Genomic DNA, 11,804 nt, shown 5'->3' with positions numbered 1-11,804 from the left:
GCATTGTCTTTATTTCTGGGTTGATGGTTGGGTTCAACCATCTTAGAGGTCTTTCCAACTATGACGATTCTGTGATTTCTGGTGTGGAAAAAATAATATATATCACTGTAAAGAATATATTCAATACAGCATCATTTTGTAAATTTGTACAACGTTTTGTAAATTTTTCTGTTGTTCAGTACTTTGAACAGCATTCACCTCTGCAACAATTTCAAATTATGCTTGTACATGAACAGTGGTGTTAATATTGTTATAGTCTTGTAAGCAAATTGGGTGCTCAGTTTTAATTATGCTTTATAGAAACTGCTTAGGCTGCCCAAAAACTTTATGCATATATTTGCAGAAAAGTACATGTTCTAATTATACTGATAGTTTCACATGTTGGAATTTCTCAGCTGCCTCATGCATTTGTGGCTGGACTAGGGTTTGATTTTTTTTCCATGTAGAAGTTGATGGCATTTCTGAGCTCAAATCTTGTCATGATAGGGTGTCTCTTTATTTCAAATTATATGCGTAAAGAAATTAATTCTTCTGACAACCTCTGTTCTGCTTTTGTAAGTGATAAATTCCAGCCTAAGGAGATGTCAAATCACGGTGAGGAGAGGCTTGCCTAGAAAAAATAATGGCAATTCGTGTTTTATATTAATTCTTATTCAAAACCACCAGCATGTGCATATTAAAGCACAACTTCATTAGATCTACAAAAATTAAAGCTGTCTTGGCCTTATTTTTCTAATTTGTTAGAAAAGCAAAGTTGAGAAATACTTAAAGTTCACACTTTGCCATGGTCTAAAATATTTTAAGGAAAAGAACTTATTTTCTACCTGTAAATGTTCTCTTTTTTTTTTTTTTCCCTTTAATTTTACCACTTAATAATTTTCTTTTGTATTTGGTTTTCTTCAACTAAAGTACTACCTGTTTGTATTGCTTCATGAGCAGATGTCCCATCCTTCCTTCATCTGCCTTTAGTCTCTTGCTTTAAACAGCCCTCAAGAAGTTATGTGCCCTCAGTGTGTCCTGGGAGGTATTCACCAGTATCATATCCACAAACTAGATACTGTTGTCTGACTGACAAACACATGGGTAATCAGCCACAGTGAATGCAGCATGGCTAAAACAAGTATTCTGAGCCTTTCCACAAGTGAAGTTAACATGGACTGGTAAGGAACTGTGTAAGTTACACTGGCATGAACAAAACCTAGAGTAAAACTGCACTGAGAGATATGTATCGTCACCCCAGCTTCTAGTGAATAACAAAGGATATAATGGGAAAAAAAGTATTTTACTTAAACTTCAAAATTTACCTGATGGCTTAGCTGCTGTCAGTATTCTTTTGAATTTATTCCCATGCTTCTACCCCAGGAGCTATGACTTTTAACCCAACAGTCTTCAAGTAAGCCTAATAATTGTTTCCCGCAGGCACCTGGCTGCTCCATCCCATTGCCAATACACCTGTTTGCCTCTTGCCACTGGCACCCTGGGGGCTCCCAGGGGCTTCCTGTTTTACAGATTCACAAAACTGTCATGGCTGGAAAAGACCTGTAAGATAAAAGAATCCGACTGTCACCCCAGAAAAAAACACCATGCCTGCTACAGCATGTCCTGAAGTGACCATGTTTTTCAAATACCTTCAGGGATGGTGACTCCACCACTTCCCTGGGCAGCCTGTTCTGATCCCTGACTATTCTTTCAATAAAGAAATTCTTCCTAATATCTAGCCTAAACCTCCCCTGCTTCAACTTCTGTCCATTTCCTTTAGTCCTTCCCTGGGGAGAAGCCCCAGGTGTCTTCCCTTGGCAGAGGGAGGTTGCTAAGAACCATCTGGCTGAGGAATCCGGGTGCTGGCTGGGGCCAGGTGTGGAGCAGAGGTGTCAGCCCAGGCAAAGGGGGCAGAGGCACCCGAGAGCTGCAGGAGAGGGTTGGTGACACGAGGTTTGTCCCCAGGCCACTGCGGTCTTCTGCGAGGAGGTAATATCTTGCTTCGCTGCTTTTGACCCTCAAGCCAGAAGCTTTGCTTTGTACTCTTTGGGACAATATTTAAGATTACATTTTTCATATTAAAAGAAGCTGAGGGAGCTGGGGGTGTTCAGCCTGGGGAAGAGGAGGCTCAGGGGAGACCTCATCACTCTCTACAACTCCCTGAAAGCAGGGTGTAGCCAGGGGGGGGTCAGTGTCTTCTCCCAAGCAGTTATCAGTAGGACAAGAGGGCATGGACTTAAGCTCTGCCAGGGGAGGTTTAGGTGAGATATTAGGAAAAAATTCTTCACAGAGAGGGTGATTAGTCATTGGAATGGGCTGCCCAGAGAGGTGATGGATTCTCCCTCCCTGGAGGTTTTTAAGAAGAGACTGAATGTGGCACTCAGTGCCATGGTCTGGTAACCACAGTGGTAGTGGATCAAGGGTTGGACTTGATCTCAGAGGCCCTTTCCAACCCGGATGATTCTGTGACTATGAAACAGGAGACTGCACAGTCAGTCAGCGGCCAGGGGAAAGGCACTAAGAGGAGCTCCCATGCTTCTCGCCTCTCTGTCCGGCACGGTGCTCTTGCTGCCACCACGGCAGATGCGACCTTACCCAAGCGGCATCCCGGCACCTCAAGGCTCATCCCGCCCCGGTAGGCAGCAGAGAAAGCCCGTTTCCCTAGAGGTGAAACCGCAGCCACTCAGGCGCCTCCCTGCCCCGCGATACGCTCTTCTTCGCGGTCATCCCATCTCCCGCACAGAGCTCATTGCCGCGGGGGTCCCCGGCTCCCCCCACCCGGGGTGGTACCCGGCCCCGCCCCTGAGGAGAGGGCCCTGGGGCAGGGGCGGCCTCAGGTGAGCGGCTCCGGCGCTTCCCGCGCCTGTCCAGCAGGTGGCGCCTCCCGCCCCGCCCGGCGCTCAGCGGGGAGGGCAGCGGCGGTGCCAGCGGAGCCCGGCCCGGTCCTGCCCAGCCCAGCCCGGTGCCGGCTTCTCAGCGCCGGTAGAGTCGCGGGTCTGCGCGGGGCGGCGGACGGTAGAGCCATCCCCGCCATGGAGCCGCAGGCACAGGGTGAGTCTCGCCGGGACCTCCCGTTTCTTCCTCCTCCTCCGCCTGGGGCTGCCGCCGCGCTCCCAGCCCCGGGGAAGTGCCCGGAGCCGGACAGTGCCCCGCAGCCGGGAGAACCTGGGGAAGAGGCGCGGCCCGGGGCAACGCCCGCATTGCCGAGGAGAGGAGAGGAGCGCGGTTTGAGGGAGCCGTGAGGGGCTGCCCGGCACCCCGCTTGGCGGTACCGGCCCCGGGCTCCACGGGGGAGCGAGGCATGGCTCGGCCCGGCCCGGCCCGGCCCGGCCCGGCTTGGCCGGGGGAGCGTCCTCGCCGTGCGCTCTGTCCTTCATCACCCCCACCCCCCGGGCTCCCTTCGGCTTTCCTTATTTCACTACAAGGCTGGGGTGGCAACCTCCTTTCTTTCCTTCTGCTGGTCTTAAACGTTTCGCGGTCCTGTAGCAAAGATTAGAGAGAACTTGGCGTTCTCGGTGAGGGTTCGGGGTTCTTGCGGGTTGTTCGGAGTAGTTTTGTGTGGGGTGTCCTGCCTGCCTGCGGCTGGCCGCCCCGGAACACCGCCCGGTCCGTCTCAGTCCCTGTCTCCCGGCGGGGATGAGGCAAGGACGGTGCCAGCAGCCGCCCCAATCGCATCCCTGATCCTGGGATGCTGCGGTGCCGGAGAGGTGGCTCCAGCAGCAGGGACCATACGGCAGGACGTCCTGAGGGGCTCTCTGCACAGATCAGCTTAAAATTGGATGTGCTAAACCATTTCTGCAGTTCTGCAAACACGGCTTTCATTGATTTGGGGATAGCGTTTTCCATTGCGACAGTTTTGATTAGTTTAGCTGTTCATACCTCTCTCTGGGTAAAATTAGTGGCCTCCAGAGAGTAGAAGAAACTTTTCATAGAATGTTTAGATTGTGTTTGTGCCAGCCTAAGGTATCTAACATACGTGGATCTTGCTTCACTTTTATGGCGTTGCTTGTATTTTCTGGAAACCTTAAGATTTTTCTGCATGTCTGTTAAGTCAACAGTACTAAGGAGGTGGTACAAATATTCAAATATTTATGCAAAAAGCAGAATGTTTAGAAACCATTTAATGTCATCTATAAAATAAGGAGATGATGTAAGGGGGAGACATATGCTTGTTGAAATTAACTGACAAAAAAGCCTTCCAGAACAGTTTAAAAACTGTCTTAAGCAAATGCACACAAAGGAAGCAAATCTTAATTGCAAATACAGTTGTATGTAAAGGAAAACACTAGGAATTTGAGGTCATGATGCTTCTGAAGGAGAAAGCCTTCCTGGCAAAATCGCGGTGTATGTCCAGTCCTAATGGATACATGGCTGAAACTGGCAAAATAAAATAGATCTGTGGCTCAGTTCCCAGGTTTTTTAAGTCAGTATTAAGATTCTGGCATAAGGCAGTTATTTAATTTTCCAAATACATCTGTACAAATGCTATACTGAGAGCTTCTGTTCTTTAAGCTGGAACTTAGTGTGGTAAAGGATTTGATCATTTTATATTCAGCAGAACTTACAGAAAACAGTGTCTGATTCTAATTAGCCAGGTAGTGGTGTACGTGCATGTGAATTTTTTACCTTCCCTGACAAGTAAGATGAGTAAAGTTGGTACACATTAAAAATTCAAGCCAATAAATGTATTTTGCTAATGTATGTTTACATCAGTAACTTCATTACTGCCATGGGCCTTTAATAAACTGTTATTCTGAATTAATATGTATTGACTAGTGAGACATTATAAGAGCATTTTGTATTGCTTAATTTTGGTTAATTAGAGGCTCAAAACCATGAAGTCACATTTTTTGTCTATTTCTTACCTGTGTGGCTTATGTCTGCAGTTTCTCAGAGCAGTCTCCCATTACTTAAAAAGTATCTTTCTTTGATACATAATACAGCCAAGATTTTTGTGGTAGGTATTTGCACGCTGGCAAACCTTTGTTCCAAAATACCCCTCTTTCCTTCTACATATAATTCAGTGCATGCTACTGTGGCTAGGGAGCCTTGCTGGCAAAAATAATTTAACCTGTATGTGTCTAATGCAGTTGAATTCAGTTAAGTATATATAAGCACTGGCCAGAAATCTGAACTTTTCATTCCCACTATGTAATTTGTGGAACATAGTTATAGGAGGTTACTAACAAAGCAATAGCAATTTGGTTGGGAAAAAACCACCATGCTTCAAATATATGCTTAAGCAGCAGGAAAAAATGTGTGTACATTTTAATGAGTTTATGGATTGCCTCTAAGGAACCTTCAGGTGCCCACAGAGAAATGAATCCTGAATGGTTTATTCCAGTGTGCTCTGCTGGGGAGTTGTGTTCCAATTGAAAAGGCAAAGTAAAAGCAAAATTGGAAAGGCAAAGTAAAAGCTATAAAATCACTGTTAAATTTCTCATGTTTAATACTTCAAAAATTCTATTTGAAAGGACTTTTCTGTGTAATTGTGGTTTTTTTATGCCATTTTATATTGTCCTGAAGGGAGGTTATACATGAGCAGATCAATTTCATATTCAAGAAATACAAACATGCAGATTTCTTAAGAGGGTGAATTTTTTTTTGGTCAGCATTTTTACAGAGCAGCACAAATCAACTTTGGGGTTGGACTAGATGACATTTAGAGGTCCCTTCCAACCCTAAGTACTCCATGATTCTGACTTTATAGATCTTAATGCAGCTGTTGACCAGAAAAGTATCATTATGTGTAAAAGTACCAAGGTACTGCACAGAGGTCACAGTGAACATGAGGAGTTTCTGTGTGGTTCAAGGCACAACATGACATCTGTCCATGCCCCAGAGCCTCTGAAAGTCACATGCTCTGATATTGATCTTAAAGCAGTAAAGAGATTTCATGGACTGAAACAGAATTACCATTACACTTCTTTGTACTGATAACTTGCCAGCTTCTTGCACTTACAGCCTCTGAAGCGGTTTTTGAGGCATCTCTCTGTCTTCATACAGATTCTTCTGAGTTCCACATCCTCTGCTACTTGTGTGCTGTAGCCATAATAGCTTGCTGTGGCTATGGATGCACCTGTAAAGGTTTGCGGTGAGAGCTGTGGTTACTTTTGATGTCAGACCCCTCCTTGAGGTCTGTGTCCCCCAGGCCTGCATCACTGCACTGCTTTCCTCTGCTGTCTGCAGCTCTCATGCTCCTCCATCTGTGAGCCTCAGGCCAGTTGCATCTGACCTGTGAGGATGAAGAGCAACCTGGGCTTGTGCCATTTGACTGGAGCTTATGATCACAAGCAAATCATTAGAAGCCACAGCATTAGTCCAGTGGCCCTCTCACTGCTCCAGTGGCATCTGTCATCCCACAGTCACGGGTGGTCTGAGGAACCCCATGTTGGGAGGCAGTGGTGAGGAGCTCTTGTGTTACCTGTGCTATGGTATGATGGACTTGCCACAGCAGGCCATTGGCAACTCAGTCAGTGTTCTCCCTCATTCCCCTCACTGGCTCCTCGTGTGGTTACTAACCCAGGAATCTGGACAGAGATTTAGTCTCACAGTGGGAAGGTGAGTAAGGAACACAGGGAGGTTTTACTTCACAGCAGCAGCAGTGCTGTGGCCAACACACTAAAGCAGAGCCTTGCTGGGGAGGGCAGGATCTTCCCTGGCCTCAGTTTTGGGGTCAGTGGCTTTACCACAGAGCACTGATGGGTGTGTTCTCTGTTCACCTTTTCCCTGAGAGAAGAGTAAAACTAACTAGTGGCTTGGGGATGATTTAGTGTAATTGTTCTATGAGAGAAAAATCCTCTGGTTGGGTAAGTCCATCAGCACATGGGTTGGTCAGTCTCCATATATCTGAAAAATGGGAAGGTTGAGGCAAGAGGAACCTTGGTTTTCTTGCCCAGCAGCAGCTGCTAGTTTCTTCTATTGCAAGTACTGTGTTCACATTCCTTACCTGTGCTTGCAAGGGATGTGCCTGGCTACATGTGCTTCTGAGGCTTCAGGATTCACTCTCAGCTACCCAGGGCATTGTGCTGTCTCCCTATGGCCCTCTGGAGCTCACCATGGCCCCGCTGCGGAAAGGAGGAGAGGGAACTTTATGAAGGGTCAGGAGGATACTGAGGTAATTGAACCTGCATCTTTGCATGATAGAAGTCTCAGCTGATGTGTTAGTAAGACCACAGGAAAATTAAGTCAAGTGAAAATGGTAGGATTGTAATTTATAATAGGTTTCTTAAATATTTTCCAGGAGTGCCCAGATAATTGCTTTCACCCTTTTTATACTAAAAAGAGGGAAAATAAATGCATGAAATGAGTTATTATGTATATCAGATTTTTAGCAAATAAACATCTGAAATCAAATGCTTCACTCTTACCCTTTTAAACCTGTAGTGCTTTCAGTGCTTTATGACACTTGTCAAAAGGTGAAATTCTGTTTGCTGAAGCTGAGAGAATTTGAGTGGTTTCATGCTACGCATGAGAACCGAGAATAGAACAGCAGTGGGTTTTGGAAAAGGGATGTATGAGATACACCTCCTCTAAAATCTGGGGCCGGTCTTATGACACATTGTAGCTTTGCCAGTTTCACAACCATGAAGATACAAAATGCAGAACATGCAAAATCCAACATATCAAACTCTAAAACCAGTTTTTAAATTCTTGTTCTATTCTTTCTCTTGGATCTTCTATGGGAGGGAGTGTTGATATGCCTGAGGTTAGGAAGACTCTACAGCAGGACCTTGACAGGTGGTATTGATGGGCTGAGGTCAGTTGTGTGAGGTTTAACAAGGCCAGGTTCTGGGTTCTGCACTTGGGTCACAATAATCTCATGAGATGCTAGAGGCATGTGGAAGTGTGGCTGGAAAGCTGCCTGGTGGAAAGCGACCTGGGGGTGCTGGTTGGCAGCCAGCTGAGCATGGCCAGCAGTGTGTCCAGGAGGCCAAGAAGACCAACATCAGAAATAGTTTCTGGCCTGCATCAGAAATAGTGTAGCCAGCACAACCATAGTCTGAATCTGCTCTCCATCAGTTTCCTAAGTGCACCCAGGCTCTGGTGTGCCTCACTGACTTGTGCAGTACAGTAATAGAAATGCATGGAACTTTTCAGGTGCTTTGCTTAGGCCATGTGCTGCCTGATGGTCAGCTCTGTGTTCTGCCAACACAAGCTTGGCAGAAGATTGCAGAAGGCTTGATATAAATTCTGCTTGGCTGTATTTAGAAATAGTATTTAGAAACCTATTTAGAATAGGTTTAAACATATTAAACCTATGTTTAATAGGTTGTTTTAGCATAATCCTGGAATTTGCATTTAGAAACACTGTAGTCAGCCTCTGTTTCAGCAAGTGTTTTAAGGGTAAGATTAGATCTTTCTTACCAATAAGAAAATACCTTTTGGGGTAATATAATATATATATGAGAAATCTGAGCAGGCTAGTTGTATATGATTTTATTTGTATCCCATAGATGCAATGCCAAATTTTAGAGACTTAGTCTTCTGTAGTCTTATTGCTGCTTTCTAAGCTGGGCATTTTGGGTCCTGCTTTCTCAAAAATGGTGAGAGGGGACTGACAAATCTGGATTTCCATATTAGATGTCACCCCGACCTTCTCCCAAACCTTGGGCGTGTTAGTTGATTTGGTTGATTCTCTGGGACAGAGGTAATGCTGCTTAACCATCTTTGAGATCCTTGGATCAAAATCCTGTAATCATAGATATCTAGGCTACCACCATTCCACTTCTACATCTGTGGCTTGGGGGGAATGTTGCAGGTGGATAACTGTAAAAGACACAGTTATTTAACAAACATTTGTATTGCACTTTAGCACTAAATCTGCTTTCTCTTCTTCTGCTCTCACTCTAAGGAGTAAGCTGTTTCTCACTCCTTCTCTCCTTTGTAAAAACAAGTAGAATGTCAGTAATGAGGATCTTTCTGCAAGTATTCTTCTCTGAAAGTGTAAAAAAAAAAAATGCAAGAATGTGACATGCTTGAAGTGATACTGCCTCGAGTACTATCTTGCCATGATGATAAAAGTCCTATATTGAGTTCTTCATTTTCCTTTTCCTGCTTGGCTCACTTTACCTTTTCTGTACTTGTAGGACTTAAATAAAAATAAAAATAAAAGGGGGGGGAGGCTTCTAAAAGGCTGTTCTTGTTAATAACTTCTGTGCAAGATTTCTTGAACTTGAGTATCTGTGCCATACTTTAAAGTTGTATTTACTAATTGCCTAATAATTAAAGTTACTAATTTAAAAATTCTTAGTTAAGTATGGAAAGAATGATTAAAAACTGTATGTGGTATGCATTTAAAATGCTGTATGATTTTCATTCTGTAAATATTTATAAATGGTGGCTAAAGAGAGCTGATGCTTTCCATGTTTGCTTCTTCACTAGAGATGGGATCTTCTGTGTTCATCAGTTTGTTCAGGGGTTCTCTTTTCCCCAGTTTCCTTACCAGGAAATTGCCTTGCCACCTGGATGGAACCGTGGTGTTGCTGGTTTGTGGTTACTAAAAGGTTGTTCATAACCATCTTAACGTTTTAAAATATTTTTGCATAATTCCCTTGAAATGATTGTTTTTATTGTGCATTAGGTGGATTAGTAATAAATTGTCAGACTGATTTTGGCTTACACGTTTTAGTTGATTCTCTAATTCCTCTTTCTATGTTTCCCACTTCAGTTAAAATGCTCTTAACTCAGATGAGTAGATCTCAACTGGGTCACTCTAGAAGATGCTGATAGATTTAGAATGATTTGGTGCAAGTGTGTTTAGTTAGAATATATTCTGGAAACCTCATATGTTCTTTCTTTTTTATGTTCTTTCTTTGCTGGGTTGGTACATGCTAAATTTTTACTAACAAGTGATCAGAGATAGTTGTATTTAAACACAATCAGATTTTCTTTAGTGACAAGCAAAATATATGTACAATACAGAGTTAGAGGGGCAATTATGCCAGGAACAGATTATCTTCTGCTGAAAGTATTTTAATAGGCAGATGGCAGCTATTAACTGATTATTGTGGGAGGAAGGAATCAAAGTCATAATCAGGGAGAATGGTGTTTGCCACATAATTAAACTATCTAACCAGTGCTGTACACTGTTATGTGTGTATTAGAATACTGAAGAACCAATGAAACAATGTGGTCTTACAAGGTTAAATCCTTCAATCATGTTGTGGGTCAGATGGTGCAGAAGCTTTGATAGCAAAGAAAAGATGATGGTGAAGAAGGAGCAATTACTTGAACAGCCTGACTGATTTGGGAAAAAAAGGCAGCTGAATAGTGTAATTCATATAAAATGAATAATAATGTGGGTTTGAAGCTTTAAATAAGGTCTTTGCAGAGTTGAATCATAGGATAATTTGGGTTGACAGGGACCTCTAAGGGTCATCTAGTCCAACCCCCCTGCAGTAAGCAGGGACACCCTAAACTAGACCAGGTTGCTCAGAGCCTTGTCAAGCCTCAGCTTGAATACCTCCAGGGATGAGGCCGCAGCTACCTCTCCAGGCAACCTGTTCCATTTTTCCACTACCTTCATGGTAAAGCTTTTTTTCCTACATCCCGTCTGAATCTACTCTAATTTATAACCACTGCCCCCCATCCTATCACTGCAGGCCCTTGCAATCAGTCCGTCTCCAGCCTTCCTGTAGGACCCTTTTAGGAACTGCAAGGTCTCTATTAGGTCTCCCCCGAGCCTTCTTTTCTTCAGCCTGAACAACCCCAGCTCCCTCAGCCTGTCTTTCAAGGAGAGGTGTTCCAGCCCCCTGATAATTTTCATGGCCTTCCTCTGGACCCACTCATGAGATCCATCCTTCCTGTACTGGGGTCTCCAGAGCTGGATGCAGTACTCCAGATATGATAATAAAAATATAACAGGTATCATCAGCAAAATGGAAGTCAAACATTACAGGTAGTTTGAAAAAAAATGTCTCCTGTGTGGCTTTAACTTTCTGCAAAAAAACAGAGAAGCATAGATAGATATTGAACACAAAGAATACAGATGAGTATGTAATGACAATAGTTTGTACCTATTCAGGAGAAGTTTGAGATAGAAACTAGATTTAGATTTAGGTCTATAATTAAAAGGCTGCTCATTTGTGTCCAGGTCTGCACAGAAGTACTGAGCATGAATATGTCCTGAAAGGGGAGCAGCAGTATTCTAGCCATGGTTGCATGTTGCACGTGGCAATCAGAGACCGGGGAAAGGTCAGAAAGAATAAAATTTTAAGAATAAGGTTTCAACATAATTCAACTTAATAGGGATGAAGAGGTGAATGAAAGTTCTTAGCAAAGGTGCACACAGTGGAATACTGGCTTGTTTTGGAAAAGTATGTTGTGTTATGTCCATTCCTGCAACACCATCTTCAGAAAAGTCTTCTAATGTAAGGTAGTAGAAGACCAAAGAGAGCGCAAGGACTGTCTTGTGTAATTTCTTGACTTTATCTTAAAGAATTGAAGTTAACAGTAGGCATGATAAAAGACTGTATGGAGTAGGGCACAGGGTTTGAATGTTGTTCTTGCCACTGAGTGTGATCAAATGCAACCTTGAGGGGGTAGCAACTCATGCCATGTGCTTAGTAACCTCTGTCCTTCTCTCACCAGTTCCTTCTCTGGACATATTACCTCTGTCCAGAGCAGCTGTCTTTGGTTCTGGGTTTCTCTACCCTATTGGTGTTGAAGGAAGAAAAAAAACCTGTGCTGGCTGTGACAGTTTCCATTTTGGCTGGTATTGGAGGGTAAATTAGGGACCTCAAAGATTGGGACTGTACGGTGTATCAGGGATTGCCAGTTTCTGTCTCCTGGTCTGACAGCCTCCTCTCTTGCAGTGTGGTCAT

At 43.9% G+C, this 11,804-nt stretch overlaps 1 protein-coding gene across 3 annotated transcripts in view; it reads left to right on the top strand.

Moving 5' to 3' along the window:
* The first annotated feature begins 1,886 nt into the window (after window positions 1-1,886).
* Window positions 1,887-11,804, top strand: part of TPD52L1 (TPD52 like 1) — a 56,804-nt gene continuing 46,886 nt past the window's right edge. For 2 of the 3 annotated variants that reach the window (XM_071741023.1, XM_071741022.1), the window contains exon 1: window positions 2,699-3,030. In XM_071741023.1, the coding sequence (XP_071597124.1) occupies window positions 3,012-3,030 (19 nt within the window). In that variant the 5' untranslated portion in view covers window positions 2,699-3,011. Of the gene's footprint in view, window positions 1,969-2,698; window positions 3,031-11,804 lie in introns of those variants that run through there. The other variant, XM_071741024.1, reaches the window with a different exon arrangement.

This window comes from Heliangelus exortis, chromosome 3 (genome assembly GCF_036169615.1).
Source record: "Heliangelus exortis chromosome 3, bHelExo1.hap1, whole genome shotgun sequence".
Classification (NCBI taxonomy): domain Eukaryota; kingdom Metazoa; phylum Chordata; class Aves; order Apodiformes; family Trochilidae; genus Heliangelus; species Heliangelus exortis.
This window is presented reverse-complemented; position numbering and strand designations above follow the sequence as displayed.